Source organism: Dipodomys spectabilis, unplaced genomic scaffold (assembly GCF_019054845.1).
Source record: "Dipodomys spectabilis isolate Male_0828 unplaced genomic scaffold, ASM1905484v1 ptg000095l, whole genome shotgun sequence".
NCBI classification, from domain to species: Eukaryota; Metazoa; Chordata; class Mammalia; order Rodentia; family Heteromyidae; genus Dipodomys; species Dipodomys spectabilis.
Genome location: NW_024870772.1, coordinates 648,685 through 668,983, shown reverse-complemented (window position 1 = coordinate 668,983; position 20,299 = coordinate 648,685). Strand labels below are relative to the sequence as shown.

Here is a 20,299-nt window from a genome sequence, read left to right as displayed (position 1 = left end):
TATGGAGATTTGATATTAGGCTCATAAATTTACAAAAAACACAAAAAAGTCAGTTAAGTCTTTATATATTTCTAAAATATACTTCCCATTCCCAAATTCTTCAAGTAAAGTCAATATGTATGTATATACATACGTACCTCAGAGATTAAAATATTTTTATAGGAAGAATACAAAGTAAAACTGTGACTATTTAACAGAAGATGCAAAGTTATAGAATTACACACCTTGGGAATAGCAGCAGCTACTGGTCCTATGTAGGCTATAATAAGGGGAAGCAGCATGGAAAACAGACTGGAAGAACTGAGCAGTTCTGGAATGTCATCAGCTAAAAAAGGCATTAAAACTATAGTTAGAAGGTAGTTTCACTGTATCATACACATACTATACTAACCTGTATTCTCTTTAAGCAAAATTATGGTTGACATTACTGTTTATATAGTATCTAGCACTATTTTAAGCACTTGTATGTGTTAGCTCAATTAATCTTCACAATTTCATTATCCCCACTAAAACTTTTATTATTCTCTAAAATCTTGGAAAAACCAAGGTATATAGTGTGTAAATATCTTATCCCAAATGCTTAATGTATATTAAGTACCTCTAAATTAATAGAGCCAGTACTGAAAACTAGGGTAATAGCCATGATTTTCAACTACTACTCTGGTACCAAAAATGAAAGAGTAATAATATTTCCTCAAAGAATGCTGCGAAGATTAATGACTTAATGCACGTAAAAAATGCTTATAGACAGAAAGTACTACAAAAATCTTCGCTGATTTTGAGCTATGCTCCTACTTTCCCAAGGAAATCACTTTGCTAATAGACATTTTAGTCACTGATTCATGAACATGGTGCTGGGTAGACAAGTTGAGTAGATTCTAAATATGTTTATGTTATAGGCCAATTATTCCTTCCAAATATTGACTCATAGATCAGCTACTGAATCATAACAGGTTGGGAAGGAAAGTTTCTTAGCATAATCTAAACCTCTGGGATCAACCAAACATTCCCTATTTTTACCAGGCTTGCCATGTACAACTAGTTTGCTTAACAAATGTTATTAATGGGTGGAGTATATGAGTGAATGTTTTTACACTGATAACTCTGATGACTACATAACTAGATGGAAAATATGGGAAAAGTAGTAGTAGTGAGATTGTAAGGCTAGTATCTATATGTGAAAACAGCACACACTCGAACCATGGCAGTCTGAGGTAGGCAATACAGAACAAATAGGGGAACACAAGCTGGTGCGGTTCTAGTGAATTTCATAGAATTTCAATAGAGATTTGACAGAACTTTTGGTGAATGGTGATACCTTAAAGAAAACAGATTATCAAAAGAAAAGTCCTTTTTACTACTTAAAAGAGTAGGTTTATCAAGGCAAAATTTTTCTCTTACGGGGTTAATTAAGAAAATAAGGATATCATCTATACTTTAGAGTACAAAGAGCATGAGTGATCCAAATTTAATGTGCTTATCACTCTGTGATAACCAAAATAGTCAGGATTCTATAAAATGCCTTCAATTCAGTAACTGCACACAAGGAATGACATTTGGGGTGGAGGGGATAAAAAAAGACAGTCTTACCATCCACAGCAAGAGCTCTGTGCAACAGGTCCTTAGCAGCTCGAACAACAGTGCTAACCACAGAGAGAGCTCTGCTACAATTTTTATCTTCTTCATTGGCTTTACTCAGAAGCTGGGATTGTAAATCTCCATCAAATTCACTCCTGTAACATGAGGAAAGATAAGAGTAGTTGACAATGGTAAGCGAAACATTATCTCATCATAGAAATCATAAAGGAGATCTTGCAGTAGAATCTGTATATGATTCTGAACTTTATTCTATTGTTAAGTTTAATAAGTAAGCCTCTCATTTATAGTTGTCAGTAATTATTTAGCTTCACAAATTGAGAAGGGCCTTTAAGGAAAACAAAGCTTTGGTATCAGAAGATGCTACTTTAAGTTCCTCTTTGATAAACATTTAATAAATGTTTATCAACATTTCAACAACAACAATAAAAATGACCGATAAAAGGTCTTAGAGAAAAGTACCAGGACAAAGGAAAAAGAATAGTGAGGTCAAGGAGGAGAATGAAGACAAGTATTGCTATAATGAAAGAAGAAAAGGTGAAGGTGGATGAGTTAGAACGTAAAACAGGGATCAGACCCTGTGAAATACAGGCCCCAAAGCATTATACTTCATACCTGTATACAAAGAGAAGGTCATGGGGCATGAGACAGAATGTGAAAAATATTTGTATTTTCAGCAGAACTGTGGCTGCCTGGGGAGAAGTGACTACAAAGGACAAGAAAGGAGAGAGGTATAGGAAGACATTAAAATGTTGAAAGTATAATTGTCAGGTTTTTTGATAAATTAGACGTAGAATGTGAGGGGAAAAGAAACATCAAGAACGAGAACATGTTTGGTTGTAACTTGATAGGAGAAGAGTACTATAAATGTGTTTACCCTAAAATATGTATGTGAGTCAACTACAGAAAATATTGTTAAATAGGATTATATGGCTTGTTGATCCTAGAGTGTCATCTAGAATCCAACTTCCTGCCTACGAATCTCTGTACAATAATTTACCCTAAGTATGATTTGGGCAAGATGTTTAAATAGTACCTCAGATTCCTGTTTTGTGAAGTAGGCATAGGAACAGGGCCTTCCTCATGACTAGGCAAGGCAACCACAGGCACAGTACTAGAACCCAGCCTAGCACACAACTTAACTAGTACATAACAACCAGCATTATCACTATTAGTATCATATGAATAAAGATGTTAAAGATGGACTTATGTACTTAGTCTACATCTCAGGGGACAGAAAGGCTATAGATGTGACCTTGGGAAACATTATAATGATGTTTGAAGCTAAAAGACTTTAATCATCTTTAACTTAATTTTTAAATATAAAGCTTAAGGTATTTAAAGTTTCTTGGTGAACACAAAATATCTAAAGTTTGGGTGGTACACTCTTTTTTGTGTGCATGCCAGCATACTCTGTGTGCCAGTACTGAGGCTTGAACTCAGGCCATCATGTCCTTGCATAGATATTTCTGCTTGAGTCACAACTCCACTTCTGCTTTTTTTGTTGGTTATCTGAGATAAGAGTTTCACGTACTTTTCTGCCAGGATCCTCAGATCTCAGCCTCTTGAATAGCTAGGATTATAGGTATGAACCACCAGCACCTGGCTATATATACACTTAGCAGCTGTCTGGCCTACTGAAATGTAAAATTCTTCTTTTGTGCATGTAACAACTTTTAATTGATAAAAGAAAAATCTATTATGTAATAAATTTTGTTTTCATTATTGGTTTACAAGAACTAGACATCTTACATACTTCAACAACATTGTGCTATATAGCTTATTTGCTGCCTGCTATGAGTATTTTAATTCATTTGGAAAAGAAAAGGAAAATATTTAGGGTATTTTTTATTAACTATCTAGGCAGCGTGCCCCAGATTGTTTAGTAAGAAAACAGAAAGTAGCAAGCCTCTAAAAGTGGTGTGCATTTGATGCTAAGTGAGACTATGGTTAAGTGTGGTAAATGATATTTGTTGTTATCTAAAGCTCTAATTAAGTTATATAACAAAAATTCAGCCAGCCAGCCAACTGGTGGCTCATACTTGTAACCCTAACTCCTCAAGAGGCTTAGATCCGATGATTGTTATTTGAACCCAGACTGGGCAGAAAAAGTCCATGAAATTCTTATTACTAATTAACCAGAAAGAAAGCTGGAAGTGGAGCTTTGGCTCAAGAGGTAGAATGCAAAATTGCTCAGGGATATCACCCAGACTCTGAGTTCTATCACCAGTTTGGACACAAAACAAAAACAAAAACCACAGTGAAAAATGCATTTTAAAGGCTTTTTAACCCAAGGATTGTTATCAGTCTTTTGCTTGTTTACATGTTGAATGGTTTTTGTTAAAATATTGTAAGAACAATATAATTTTATGTTCTAGGGTACCTGGGACTTGCTGGACCAGACATAAGATTGATAAATATTTACAGAAGTATTCTATAAACAGGATCAAAGCAACACTCTCATCCTAGAACAACTGATCGGATCATTCATTTTAGGTATTTATAAAAAGAAGTAAGTTCCATTTTAAGCTGGGATAGTATATAAAAAAATTATAAAGTGATAATACATAGCACATACATCCAGTCTACAAAATTTTAATAGTATTAAAGGAATAATAACAAAAAATTTAAAGTATTTATCTCTACATTGAACACTAATTTTGCATTTTAAATTAAAGCTTTTTAATTAGAATTAGCACAGATATGTGCCAGGAAGAAAAAGCATATAACTTAATTTCAACTATCCAGTCAGTAATTTTTACCTTGGTATTATATTGTATGTTACAGGACTTTAGAATATTTTACCATATCTCTCTGTAGATGCACCTACCTATAGTAGAGTATCTGTGGAATCTGTCCTCTAGTTTGGTTTGTGCCATTACTGCTCAAGCTGCATGTGCTGAATGTAAAGGTCACACCATCAGGGCACTGAACTGTGGTCATTCCTCCATCGCCATTGGCTGTACGGCTTCCATAGTTCCTCAAGCGCACAGCATATTTAATACTTTCCTTTAAGAGAAAGATGTAAAACAGATGTAAACAGATGTTTATATTTATTTGTAATGTACAGGAGATAAAAAGAATTCTATAAGTAAAACTGGGCAATTATATTGAACTCTTTGTTCTATTTATAGATATTATTGAGTTTTCAATGAATCAAATATGATAAATACTATTTAAATATATGGCTTAATTATATTAATCCTTAAAGAAATAATTGGCTAGTAGGGAAATAGAATTTGAATACTAGTATATCTAGCTTCTGTCCACTGTTACAAAATCAACCATAGAAAAGATTTTAAGAATATAAACTAATACTTTTCCTTCATGAATTTAGAACTTGAAGCAATTTTACTATATATTTTTTTTTTTCTGCTAGTCCTGGGCCATAAATTTTGGCCTTGGCATTGTTCAAAACTCCTTTTATTCAAGGCTAGCACTCTACCAGTTGAGCACCACTTCCAGCTATTCACAGCCTTTTCTGCCCAGGATGAGTTTGATTCTCAGCTTCCTGAGAAGCTAGGATTATAGGTATAAGCCACCAGCACTTGTCTTGTGAAATAATTTTAAATATTAAAAATTTATGAATCCATTACATTTTTTATTGGTGAGACATTCAGTCAGAGATAAAAATGGAAAGGTTGATAAACAGGAAGGAAATATCCATAAGAAAATAATTCTCATCTGGTCATACAAAATAATATTTATTACAATAATCTCTGGAATTTAAAAAATTAAAGAAAAAAGAAAATAGTTCTCTTGAGTATGATTCCTTATACATAATACATTAAGCTACAGACACTCAGGAATTATGATCTATGATTTCATTTTCATAATAAAACCTTTGTAGCCTTGTAAAGTCACTGATGAGCCTACTTTATCTAAAATTCTTTTTTTAACAAAACATTTAATAACCATAATAATGATGTTACTTTCCCTTAATAATTATTTCAATTTGGTAAAATTTCTCTATATTGCTAATTTTTTAATTATTAAGTTTTACAAACTATTAACTTTAATAATTAATACTGTTAAGAACTCTTTAAGGCATTTCCCACAATAAGAATAAGAAGGATAAAGGTTCATTCTTCTTATTTCCATATTGTGTTAGAAACAGAGGCAGCTGAGCTTCATTTGTATTATTTAATTTAATTGTCATGAAATTACAATGCAGTTATTTCCCGGTGTATAGATAAGGCTCAAAATGGTAAAATAATAACTTCCTAGTGTGTTAAAGAGGACATGTATCAGAACAGGTTTCTGACACTAGAGTTACTTGACCTAAGTTTGACCAAACAATTCTTCCTACTATATCAGACATTAACAGATATTATGCAAAAATAGAGTATAATATAGTGCTTCAGGAATATTGTCCCATAATAAGTAACTCCATAAATATGTGAAAAAACACATAAATAATAATCTAGGAAAAGCCCTATGTAACTATGAAAATTCATGGAATACTTCTCAGTATTTTGAAGTACATAGTATCTCTTGTATACAAAAGAAACAAAACTTTTAAAAATTACCTTTAAGGGAACAACTTTATCAAGTCTGATTTCAGCTATGTCACTGGGTGAATCATCTGTTGTGTAAGTTCCTTTGACTAATTCTAGAGATGTCCACCTGTGGGAATGAGTGGAATCTCCTGCATGCTCACTCTAATGAAGACATCAAAACAAAAGCCACCAAACTCTTAATTTTATTGTATGAACAATCTTGACTTCGCTTTTTAAAGCAGTTTCTATCTCTACTTCTTTCCTGTCTCCCTCTTTTCCTCCCTCCTTTTTTCTTAAGTGCTAGAAATTTAACCTAGGGTATCCTTTTCCTCTACCCTCCTTTCCCCTCCCTACTTTTTTTACCCCTCTTTTTGCCTTCCTTCCTCCTGCCTTGTTTCCCAAATAGCTAGGCTTACCACTATGCCTAGCTAGCAGTTAACTTTCTTGTATATGAAATTTATCATTAATATTTCCCCATATACATTAAAGAAAAATTCCAGGTACTTTAAACTGTTCATTTTCTCCTATTTCCTGAAGAGATTAGCACATGAGGTCTTAAACTATTATAACTCCTCATAAGAAGAGTACTTACAGAGCTTAATGAATTAGAGAATTAGTTCAAATTAATTGCTCAAAATATCAAGTTACAGATAGATCGCTATTTATTAGAAAATAATTTACATAGTAACTGTCTTATTATAATACAACTATAAAACCCAGACACTTTGATTTTGAGACTATATTAATAATACCTAAATCAATCAATAAGTTATATTCACTAAGAATATTCATTAGCACTCTGACAAAACAGCTTTATCACTAACAGAGCTAATAAGTCACCTGAACGCTAACCTCATTTCATGAAAAATGACAACAGCAAAAAGGAAAGTATTCAGACTTATGATTAGAGGCTTAGCTATATACTTTCTAGTTTTCAATTACAATTAAAATCTTTCCCTTTCACTCTTTGAATTTAATGTTGTATAGCTTGCTCTGGACCCACCAGCTCTGACATATAGCCCATATAGCAGAATGAATGCTATGATACTTACATCATCAACCAACACCTCTAATTCATATTCATGAATCCCACCTCCTCCATAAACAGAGAACCCAACCACAACTATTCCAGGCTTGTCTACTGAAAAACAGATTGCATCAGGGGACCCATTCCCTGTGTTCCAACTTCTTCCCTGGCTTGTTTTGGTGAATCGGTTAGCACTGGCTTTTACAGAATGGAGAGAATTAAGCCCATCAACCTATGAAAAACACACACAATCACATGAGTAGTTTGTTTTTGAGTGTTACTAATAAATCTGTAACAAAACTATCCAGTCTGATAAAATAATACAATGGGTTTACGTCTTCCTAAAGAAGTATTTTATTAGGCTATTAACCCATATTAATGCAAGATTTGATCATTCCCAAGTCACAAATTAGTATCCCATGAGAGTATTTTCTCAGTCAAACATTTAACTTACAAGGTCCAAATGTTATCACAGTAGCAACATACTAATAGCAATAGCAACTCATTTTGGTACCAAAAATTTAGCATTCTACAGGCCAGCAGTTTTCTACCTATATTACACAGAGTTCCAGAATTCTGCAGGTAGGTTTGAAGATATATATTCACACTTTCATTCTTCATCTAGACCATCTTTCTGGTCTATTAATTTCCAGTTAAGATTTACAGAATAGAGACTGTTTCCAAAGTTTGAATAGCACTAAGGTAAACAGTGACATTTTTATGATAAAAGAGAAGAAATGACTGATATTTATGAATATAGCAAGATTTAGAAACTGATCTGACAAAGAAATATAGAAATCTACACCAGGACTTTGGTAGCTAACTCTTAAGGTTATATAATATTGGGTGCCCTATAATTTTTATCATTCATTTTGATTAAAAAACCAAGTTCACCGAGGATAATCCTTCAGTACTCATTAGAAGAGTTTAATATGAAGTAAGATATATTATAGACTGAATGAAGATTTTAAAATAAACATTTTCTGCCCAGGTTGTCAACAGCCTCTTAGTTCAAGGTCTAACCTAACCAATAAACCTACGAAATTCTTTCCAGAGAAAAACATTAAAATTTTTCTCCAGTTGACCATTCAGAAATTCTGAAACCTAAATATCACTATGAATCTATATATACTATATCATATATACTATATATTGAAGAAAAATAATTTACAGATATATAAAGGCATTTAAAATTATTTCATAGGGATTTTCTCAAACAATAACATTTGATACATTTAAAACTTTGAACAGCAGTTATATAAGGTGAATGTACTTGCTGTCACTGAACAATACACATGAGAATGATTCTAATAATAAAGAAGCAGACAAGGGGTATCAAAGAGGCAAGAAAATGTTGAATTCAAAGGAAATTTTTTAACTGTGTAGTGCTATTGCTATTCTAGTTTGAAATTTGTTTCTAAAATGCCAAAGTATACGAAAAAGGAAACAAAATTTAAACATGTGTTACTTACTTAATCTCAAAATATAACTCATTACCTCAGATCCCAAGGCAGATGCTGTCAGTTCACTGACGATGCTGGCCAACAATCCACACGTGTTAGAGACCAGGTGGGAGGAGAAAAGCTCATTTTCTCTCCTCAGGCTGTTCCTGACTGGCAGTACAACAATAACCAGCATTTTCTCTAGAACTTCACGGAAACTTGTCATCCCTGAGATATTTTCTTCACTCTTCATGACAGGAGAAGAAAAAATGTTACAGTATTGCTTTGTTTTCCTTCATGTGAGCATTCAGTTGAAAATTTTTCTCTTTTTACCTAAGCCCTTAAAAGCCAGATTCTGGCTTTTTTGTTAGGCTCTTGTGTAATCTAATAGTACCATTTTTTAACATGATGTTTGTTTTTTTTTTTTTATTAGCTTTGAGTCTTTATTCTTCTTTAGGGAGGGAGGGATACTGGGGCTTGAACTCAAGAGCCTTGTACTTATTTTGCTTGCTTTATCGCTCAGCTGGTACCCATTGGTTGAGCCAGCCTCGAGCTGGGCTTTGGCTTATTATTTTTAGATATGAAGTCTTATAAATTTTTATTCCCAGCCTGGCTTGAACCAAGATCTTTCAACTCTACGCCACCTAAGTGGCTAGGATTACAGGGGTCAACTACCAGTACTGAGTTCATTTTTGGTCTTCTCAGTAATAATCTTGTGTCACAGATGTAAAACTACTCTTTCCATTTAAATTCTTTTTCCTATAGGATACTTCAATTAATTATTTCTGAAATATGTATAGAGACACAGCTATCCTAAACAGTCTATGAAAATCATTTATTTAAAATGTTGTGTGTGTGTATATGTGTGTGTGTGTGTGTGTGTGTGCACGCACACATTGCTCCTCGGGCCTGGGAACTGAAGCTAAGCTTTTTTGCTTAAGAGTAGTGCTCTACCACTTGAACTACACCTCCACTTCTGGCTTTTTGGTTGTTAACTGGAGATAAGAACTCACATACTTTCCTGTCCACTATCATGATATCTCAGCCTCCTGAGTAGCTAGGATTACAGGCATAAGCAACCAGCACTAAATTCTATTGTACATATACATAATCCAAGGCAGCTTTTACAATTATTATTGTATTCAATTTCTGAGAAAATATATTCAATCTATGCCAATAAAAAATTATAAGAAAATATAAGTCTATGTTAAAACAAAAAGTATTTTTCAGAATACTGGAAAATATTAATTTAGTTCATGGCCACACAGAACTTCTTTACCACCTTTACGATATCTATACATATATACATACATATGTATATCTATATAAACTCACAGAAGACACAGAATAAATGCACTCAATTTTATTAGGAGGCCACAATAACCAATAAACCTTTTCACTTTCTCTAAAAAAAAAATAAAAGGAAAGTTAACAACCAATTTGAGTATGAAATTAAAGGTATTACTTACAATAGCTCAAAACAACAACAACAAAAAACATTGTTTTGCCCTCTGGGAAAGTTTTACCACAACAATTACATTCCTTATTGCTTTATAATATACAGTACAGACTTCAGGAAATCAAAAAAAAATTCTGGATAAAAAGGGACCTCAAAGTTAAGCCAGTCTGTTATGAAGGCAAATCATTTATATAAATAACACACTTTTAAGCCAGGAATTGGTGTTTTATGCCTATAGTTCTAGCTACTCAGGAGATCTGAAGACTGAGGTTTGAAATTAGCCCACACAGGAAATCCTGTGAAACTCTTATCTCCAATTAAATCACAGAAAAGTCAGAAGTGGCACTGTGGCTCAAGTGGTAGAGTGCTAACCCTGAGCAAAAGAAGCTCAGGAACAGGGCTCAGACCCAGAGTTTAAGCCTCAGAATGGGCAAAAACAAAACAAAAAACAAAATATGTGTCATAAGTAAATATAATCTGAATGTAACATGCATAGTATCATAAATAGATATACTACCAAATTAGAGTATATGAAAAAACCAAAAAATACACTTTCAATTCATTTGGAAGTTTTCTATTTCAATTTTCATTCATATCATTGTGAGCATTGTTGTAGGACACTCTTATTCCTAACATATAATCTTTGGCTCAAACAAACAAACAAAAATCACTTTGAAATAATCTCTCAAATTTAAATTATTTCTATTAGCATTTGAATAAGATCCCTATACCATTTTGATTAAATTCTAATATATATAGTTTATTTGGATATAAAATAATCAGTTATTGATTAACTGAAACTCCAATTATTTTACCTCATATCTTTCCTTTGTCTAGAATAGAAATATGTTAGATTTTGATAACTGTCAGTCCCCATTTATACTCTACAATAAAGAATTCTGTGCTGCTTTACTGGGTATGAAGGAAGATAAAGGAAAAAAAGTATTGGCATGTTTATTTTTATTTACACCTTTTTAATTTCTAATTAGTAGCTGCCAAGATTATAAGAAGGTTCCCCAAAAATATCATGTTAATAGTCTGTTGATATGATTCATAGAAATCCAAAACAGCACACACTAGCTATTAGAATTTTAGAAAAGAGTTCCAGTAAGTAGCCCAAGGTAAATCCTAGAAAATAATGAAGTCAAATGATTAAAATTATCATGTTCACTCTTAAGAACACCCAAGAAATTGCTCAGGCTGTATTTTTTTATAGTCAGGCTGCATTTTTATAGTCTTATCACATAGAAACTTACAAGGAAAAATTAATTTTTCATAATTTTCTAGAAATGCTTTGATATCCGTTTCATTAATATTTTATTACTAACTAAAGGCCAAAATGTTTTCCATGTTAATATTATTTTTTATTATTTCTACAAAGATATTATGTTTACTCTCTGAATTTTCTTCCCATTGTGTCATTATCACTTTTGGCTTTTATGTCATTGAAATTTTTTTCACATTTTTCTTCTTGCAACATAAATTGTTACTGTACAATAATTATAATCACTATTTTCTACTTTTTTCACTTTCACTTTCAGATAAGTTCTTATCAACTAAGTAGTAAGTATATATGGTTTCATGTTAGTTAGTTTTCCATGTAGATCTTTCTAATAAACCAGAAGCAATTATTGAAGAATGTTATCTATGTCTGTTGTTTTAGCTCTGCTTACTTTACACTTTTTCTAAAGTTCTCCATTTCTTTCATCTTAGAGATATAAATTCAGTTTAGATAGATTTTAAGAAAAACTTACCTGGCTAAGCTTTTCCATATGTGCCACCAAAAGAGGAAAACGATGAACTAGTGTTGAGTCGTTCTCTGTACTAACTTGCTTAACAACAGATCTCAGCAGTACTTCTCCATCATATGCAATAGGGAAAATAGAAGTCAGCTTAACAGAAGTGTGACACAGAGCTGACATCACAGCTGCAAGGAGTCGGCTACTTGATGTCTTGAAGTTCGCTTCCTGGATATCCTTTGAAAACCAAAGCAAGATACCCCACCACCAAGAAATACTGTATAAATATAATCCAAAATTTTGGATACATAAAAAAGTTAAAAAAATTATCTTAGCACTCACTAAAATTGTTTTGTTGTAGAAAGAATTACACCAATACTTTAAAATATAATTATGGGATTGTGTTTTACTTAATAACTACACAATGAAAATGAGTAAATAGAAGTATCATCAATAAAAATCAGATTCCAGTCTTCCAATAAATGAAAAGCTTTTGCACAATCCTCTTCTGGCACTATTTTCAGTGAGAGAGATCAAAAGGTGACTTCCAGGAAACACTATAACCTTTATTTCTCAAATAATAAATGATGAAAACTGTAATTCTACGCTATAACATTTCATGAAAGTAAAAGCATGCTACCAACATTCAAGAATTTTCTTACAAAAAGTAGTATGTAGTAGCACTTACATATTTTACAACAAAATACTTAAAATTTTTTCTAATTCATAGAAATCATATACATATAGATATATATAGATATATAACATAGTTCAAATATCTGCATTACAAAGTTAATCATTAAATGCAGAGCAACATTCAATATGGGGAATCAAAGCTGCTAAAACCAGTCTATAGTAGCCAAGGAAGAAAATAATCTTATCAGGCTGGCAAGGCTGAGAATAAGAGCAAAATTAAGTTATACACTAATGAAGGAAATAATCTCACCCCAGAAAATCAAGTAGCAAAACACACTATTCTGGTACATGGATCTAATGTTGTCTGGGATAGCTTGGTAGTGACAATGAATTGGAGGGAGTGGCTTACTGAGGTAAAGCTAGAATTTCTAGTAAAATGCTAAATTGAAGTGGTGAGAGCACATTCTCTCTTTCCAGAGTTATAGTCAATATTTCAACATTAGGTAGTAGCATGGTAGCTGAAGATTTATTTTTTCTTTTGGTTGAATGTGGGGTTTGAACTCAGGGTTTAGGCTATCCTAGAGCCTCTACCACTTGAGCCACAGTACCACTTCTGGGTTTTGAGTGGTTAATTGAAGATAAGTCCCATGGGGACTGTTCTGCCTGGGATGGATTCAAACCACAATCCTAAGATCTCAGCCTCCTGAATGGCTGGGATTACAGGCAGGAGCCACTGGCCCCTGGTTGAAGATTTTTTAAATAAACATTCTTTATCATACTGATGAAATTTCATTATATATTAGTTTGTTACATTTGCTAACTTTTAATCATCATATAACAATTGTCAATTTTTTTCTCAATTAAGAAGATCAAATTGCTCTTTATTCAGTAAAAATGTGGCAAATTCTGATTTTTGAAAGTTAAATTAACTTGTACTTCCTAAAATAGACCCCACTTGGTCATGCTAAATTATTTGTAGATTTTGTTTGGTAATGATTCCCTCCCACGTCCCTCCTTTCTGTTCTTGCAGAAGTGGAGGCATCAAGGTCCAGGGTCTGCTCTCCTTGTTCTCACAAACTACTATATTGTCCCCCTTTCTGTCTCACACAGACCTATAGGTTCAAAGCGCAAATCAGGAGCTCTATGCTCTGTCAGTTATAACTAAAATATAACAAAACAGAAAATAAACTTTTAGAGTCAGATCATATGGCATACATACCAAGTTTCTTAACTGATCTCTTGAAGGTTAAAGAGATGTAACTGCAATATTTCTTGTGAAAACGATTAACTATTATATTGGTCTCTCAGCAAACACTTGACAACCTTAAATTACCTGATCCAAACAATTCAGCAGATCACAAAGGCAAGCCCATTGTAACGCAGGAGTTGGGTAGAAGGAATGAAAGCAGGCAGTAAAGGTATTATGACACTCTTGAAGAACAGCTTCAAGGAGACTCAGGGGTTGGCTAAGATATCCTTGAGGGTCATTATCCAACTTCACCATGCAGTGATCAACTCCTTCTGACAAGATTTTTCTTAACAAAGTTCTAGTTTTTCCAATACAATCTGCTAGTTTGCTTGTTTCTTCTACAACTGCTTTTCCTGCAGCTTTAAGAGAAAAAGGTGGAAAAAAGAAAATGCTAAGTAAAATATTATGTATGTATGAAAACTATCTATATAAATCAGCAATTTACTACACAGCTAAAATCACAAAAACTCATAATCTACAAATAACATAATTTTAAGATGTGTACCAGAATTATTTCTTTTAAAAATCCAAACGAAAAAAAAAGTGATTCAGGAATTTAGTCCAAATTACTTTCTGAAAACATTTCTTCTAGGCAGAATTTGTTTAACACAATACATTTGTTAACACAATATACTCAGCAAGGTGGCTCAGAGGCATTGGCTGGATTTTAATTAAACTCTTTGTTATCTGTATTTAAACTTTCTCAATGTATCAAATGTTTTGTTCTAAAGGAATTTTAAAAATTCATCATACCTGATACTGGGTAAATTTCACAGGTATAGACACGCAATAACCTCAGACAACAGGTACCCACAAAGCGCAGTCTCTCTAAATCTAGAAGTGTAGCTGTGAATTGGAATCCTTTTAATCCTCTAAGTTCTTCAACCCCTAAGACTAACGTGGTCCAGCTCCAGTGAAGAATACTCAGCAATGATTCAAAACACTCCTAATACAGAAGAGAAAAATAAGACAATACTGAGTTCAAATGACAACATACATACAATAGAGCCAAATGAATCACTTTACATCAAGAATTTTTATAGCCCAAATAATGGATAGTCTTAAAGTTCATTTACTAAGTTACCATTAAGAATAGAGGTTGGCATTTACAAAAACAATGTTCTTCAACACTGACCTTTTTTTTATTTATCTATTTGTTTGTCTGTTTATTGCCAGTCTTGGGGCTTGAACTCAGGGCCTGGGCTCTGTCCCTGAGCCTGTCTGTGCTCAAGATTAGTGCTCTATCACTTGAGTCACAGCACCATTTCTGTCTTTGTCTCACAGACTTTCCTGCCCCAGCTAACTTTGAACCATGATCCTCAGATCTCAGCCTCCTGGGTAGCCTGGATTACAAAGTAAGATACCAGCACCTAGCCAAAATTTACCTTCTTAAAAGATTTTTTAAATTTTTTTATTGTAAAGATACTGTACAGAGGGGTTACAGTTACATGAGTAAGGAGCATTGTTATCCCCTCCTTTGTTTTTTACCAACCCTTCCATTCCCACCTCCCCAACTCCTCCCTCCACCCCCCCCAAGTTGTAAAGATTTTTTTCAACACAGTGTCTTTTACATCTCATTGTTACAATGGGTCAGCCTGTATCCTTGTTTTCAGCATTTTGTGAATTCCCTTCCCCTCCCCAAATTAGAAAAATGTATATACAAGATGCAGGGCACCAGAATCAAATACAGTAAAAATAGGGGTTATACCATGGGGGAAGAAACAAAAAAAAATCACATAATACATTAAAAACAACAGTGGCAAAGATAGTTTTCTTGCCACCAGTCTTCTAACTTATCATGTACACCAGGACATTTTTAAGAAAAGAGACACTTACAAATGCAAATTTATTTGAAAGGAAAATTAAACTCTATTTAGTCAGTATAGCAAAATGATTAAAACAGAAATATTTTAGTATTAGCATCAGTGACAGTATCAAATAAGTTGTTTCATGTCTACATATCAAAATTTATAATAGAAAATATAGCCAATTTTGGACAAGCAAATTAATAGTAGACAAAAATCATGTAGAAAATACTGAAGAATTTGGTGCCCTGCATCTTGTATATACATTTTTCTAATTTGGGGAGGGGAATGGAAATAAAATGCTGAAACAAGATACAGGTTGACCCATTGTAACAATGAGATGTAGAAGGCACTATGTTGAAAATGAACTTTACAACTTGGGGGGAGGTGGAGGAGTTGGGGAGATGGGGAGGGAAGGGATAGTAGGGGAAAAACAAAGGAGGGGATAACAATGCTCAACAGGAAATGTACTCATTTACCTTACTCATGTAACTGTAACCCCTCTGTACAGTATCTTTACAATAAGAAAGAAAAGAAAGAAGGAAAGAAAGGAAGGAAAGAAGGAAGGAAGGAAAGAAAGAAAGAAAAGAACCTAGAAAAGAAAAAAGAAAAAATACTAAAGAAAATCGTATTTAGGTTTACTTAATGCTACAATGTGAGTTTAGAGGTGAACTTTTCTCACAATTCTAGTTAGCCTGAAGGTTTTATCCTACTTACATTATTATAGATACTGTATGAATCTAAATCTCAAAGCAGAGAACTTTGTTCACTCATTTCCATTAAATCACAGACTTCTGGTAACAGTAAATCAAATAGATAATTTATAGTCAGACATGGTGGCTCATTTCTCTAATCTTAGCAGCTCAGGAGGCAGAGATTTGAAGGATGATTTAAGGCCAGCATGGGCAAAAAGTTAGCTGGCAAAAAGTTAGCTGGAAATAAGGACACATGCCTGTAATTTCTGCTCTGTGAGAGGCATAGAAAAGGGGATCAAGGTCCTAGACTGGCCTGGACAAAAGCAAGACCCTATGTGAAAAATAAACTAAAAAGAAAATAGGGATAGGAGCATATCTCAAGTGGTAGATCATCTACATAATAAGCCCACGGTCTTGAGTTCAAGCCTCAATAACACACAAAAAAGAAAGAAAACGAATTAAAGAAATGACAGTGTAAGTTTCTTATATGAAAAGTTATAATTACCTAATAACCTTAAAGCCATTTGGGTATAAATACAAACAAATTAGTAAGAACAGAAAAAAGGTACTTAAAAGAATACAAAAAAATTCTTATTTACATGAAAAGATATTTAAATCATACTAAAATTGAACAAAGGTATCAAGGAGTATATTATTCAAAGAATAGTGTGAAAATTACCATAGCTCTTTTGGAAAGTCATTTTGACAAAGTTAAATCTAATTTTAAATGGACACAGTTTTAGAATTATCGGTAATTTAATGACGTTCTTATAAAAAAAAGAATAAGAAAATGAAAAATAAACTTGTGTGAAAGGAAAAACTGAAAAATAATATGATTACAGGATCACATGTAAACAAAGATCGAGTCAAAAGTACTAACGGAGAAAGCTGTATGTCCAGGAAAAGTTTAAAGATAAAAACTGTTATAAAAATAAATGTGGTCTAACATGCTGTATAAATACATACATAACCTCTGTATATATAAAAGTATACATGTACTAGGTCGGTATAGTGGTAAGAAAAAATAGAAATTAGAGGGAAAATCTTTTACCATTGTGAGTATAGCTCTATCTTTACTTTATCCCATTTCTATAAGTCACATATATTAATTCTATGATTTAAATTTTAAGAGTGAAAAAAGCTGAGCAGTGGTGGCTCCAATTCAATAATCATAGAGGCTGACATATGGAGTATTACAGTTCAAGGCCAGTATTGGCAAAAAAAAAAAAGTTCACTATACTTCATGTCCAAATAAACAGCAACAAGCAGGGCTAGAAGCAAACTGCCTATATAAAAGTGGGAGGATTGGTGAAAAAATTCCATTTAACCAACATGGGAGTCTACTAGCTACATATTCATGTAGTGCCTGCCTTACAGTTCAAAAGCATTTTAGATGACTTATTTTATTAGAAATTCATAATAATGACAATATAACTTAGATAAATTACATAAGAATGTACATGAAAGAGCAATTAGCTCAGACTTACTGGTCAGTTACATCACAGTTCTGCACTTATAACCTAAATAGCACTGTGCATCTTTATATAATGGAGAGGACCAATAGTTCAGCATGTTCTCACATACACAACTCTCCTTAGTTTCCTAACAATTACAGTAACAATTACATCTTGTACTAGTCCTTCATTTTTCTAATGCCTTCTGCATATGCATACTAGAAAATCTACCTGTTATTTTATATTTAGATAGTTTAGCATGTTAAAACCATAATCGAAACTTCCAATTTACATTACTTAAGTACACATTATCATTGTCTATAATACAAATAGTAGTATAAAAGCGTACCTGAGTTTATAAAGCTCTGATGAGAAACTGTTAGACTGACACTCAGAATTGAACAGATCTGAAAATTTTTTAATTGCTTACCACTGAGACAGTTCTTGCAAAAGATCTCTTTAAAATGTGTACAGGCTCACTGGTTTGTTGTTTGCCTTTGGAAGCACTGCCATCACTGGTGGGAAGTCTGAAGGCAATAGATAGGCATATAAAGTTATGATGAAGACACTAATGACATATACATTTGGTAATAATGAAATGATTACAACTTTTGTCTGGTAAAATGCCAATATGAATCTTTTCTTAAACATTTTCCAATGCTATACAAAGTTTTTATCACATGAATGCTTTCTGTATAATTTTTGTTATTTTTAAAGAGTTGTGCAAAAAGGTTACAATTTTGTAAGTCAGGTTGTGAGTACAGCACACCTTCCTTCACTTTCCCCCATTTTCTACTTCCCATCCCTACCTACAAGTCAGTTTATTTTTTTACATAGAATACATGGAATACAGTGACTGTATTTGCTTATCCTTCTGTCTTCCATTTCTTTGTCCCACCCTTTACTCACTCCCCGCCAAAGAAAAAAGGACAAAAAACAAAAGAACAACCAAAAACATTTTTCTATTTCTTGGAATTCGTTTAAATGCTAAGAGGAGTAAGTTACAACGTTGGATTCCTCCCCTTCGTATGTAAACGCATAAAGCTCTATATAATTTATCATGTTTAGATGAAGTTTAGACCTATCTTCTACATATGTCAGAAAATATGTGCCCTCTGTCTTTTGGAACTTGGCTTACTGCACTTAACATGATTTGTTCTAGATCCATCCATTTCTCTGAAAATGACATAACATTCTTCTGATGGACGAGTACAATGGTATTGTATATAGTACATTTTCTGATCCACTCATCTATTGTAGGGCATCTAGGCTATTTTCATAACTTGTCTACTGTGAATAATGCATATAGTGCAGCACTGAACAAGATGTACAAGTGTCTTTACCATATCCTGGCTTGTAATGTTCTAAGTAGATGCCTAAGAGAGATACTGGATCATAGGATAGTTTTATGTTTAGGGTTTTTTGGGGTTTTTTTTTAGGAATCTCCAAACCACCATCCAAAGTGTTTGTACTAGTATACATTCCCACCAACAATGCAACAGGGTTCCTTTAATATTTGCTATTGTTCAAATTCTGGAGGTTGACTAATTTGACTGGGGTGAGATAGAATCTCAATGTTGTTTTGATTTGCATTTCCTTTATGGCCAGGGATGTTGAATATTTCCTCATGTGTTTATTGGCCAATCTTAATTTTTCTTATGAGAAGTTTCTTTTAGTTCCTTTGCCATTTATTGATCAGTTTATTGGGGGAAAGGGGGTTAGTTTCTTGAGCACCTTGTATAATTTGGATTTTGGGCTTTTGTCAGATGTATAGCTAGTAAAGTTAAAAATATAAAAAATATAAAAATATAAAAGCATAAAAGTTACATACTCTACTAATGCTGCTATTAAAAAGTTATTTTTAAAAAGTTATTCATCAATAGTTCCTATAAGTAGCACAACAAAACTTGTTATGTTCATAATACTACACGTTATAAACAAAAACAGTAATAGGTTACATTTTAAAAATTCTTTCTTGGGAAAACTGAGGTTTTTAACTTTCAGGTTCTTTTAGTGATTACTGGAAAGGAAGATAAGGAAATAGGTCTTTTTTTCTGATTTTTATCACTTAGAGTAAAAAATTACACTACTGAGAATAAGTTTATATGCATTTGAATTCTTTATTCTAATATTGTAATAGTCAAGAAGTAGGCATACACACATACTTGCATAGGCCTCTATATGTGTGTCTAAATTACAGTGAACGGATAAAAATACTAAATAACGTTTAAAAGGTAATAAATATCAAATGAGGAAGTTATTTTTCAATGTTTCAATAAAGTGAGAAATTCATCAATGATAAGGGATTTTCCAATTCATTCTATCACCAGATAAATAACATAAGCATGATACAAACTAAATTACAAAATGCAAACTGAGCTAAATATTTTTGTGAAATTAGCTACATTTATGTCAATATATTTAACTTTATTAGATGCTTCAGTAAAATCTCTTACTATGTCATATATTTTAAATGATTATACTTCAATATAATAAAATATAAAACATCTATTAACTAGAAACATGTTAAAATACCTGTATAATAATTGGGGTATTTGACCAGCATTAACATCTGTACCATTATTTGATTTCTTTGAACTCTTAAACTGGAAAACAACTCTATAAAGAGAAAAAATAACAATGATACCAAAATGGTATTATCTAAGATTCATGAAAAGAAACAATAAATTTAGCAATC

General features: G+C 32.7%; 1 protein-coding gene across 2 annotated transcripts in view; it reads right to left on the bottom strand.

Moving 5' to 3' along the window:
* Mycbp2 (MYC binding protein 2) overlaps positions 1-20,299 on the bottom strand; it is a 234,775-nt gene that overhangs the window by 108,789 nt on the left and 105,687 nt on the right. For both annotated transcript variants that reach the window (XM_042685653.1, XM_042685654.1), the window contains exons 29-39: positions 20,137-20,220; positions 18,032-18,128; positions 14,401-14,593; positions 13,732-14,006; positions 11,778-11,999; positions 8,620-8,811; positions 7,148-7,354; positions 6,126-6,257; positions 4,427-4,605; positions 1,591-1,733; positions 225-325 (exon numbers count right to left, since the gene is read on the bottom strand). In XM_042685653.1, coding sequence (XP_042541587.1) covers positions 225-325; positions 1,591-1,733; positions 4,427-4,605; positions 6,126-6,257; positions 7,148-7,354; positions 8,620-8,811; positions 11,778-11,999; positions 13,732-14,006; positions 14,401-14,593; positions 18,032-18,128; positions 20,137-20,220 — 1,825 coding nt within the window. The remainder of the gene's footprint in view (positions 1-224; positions 326-1,590; positions 1,734-4,426; positions 4,606-6,125; positions 6,258-7,147; positions 7,355-8,619; positions 8,812-11,777; positions 12,000-13,731; positions 14,007-14,400; positions 14,594-18,031; positions 18,129-20,136; positions 20,221-20,299) is intronic.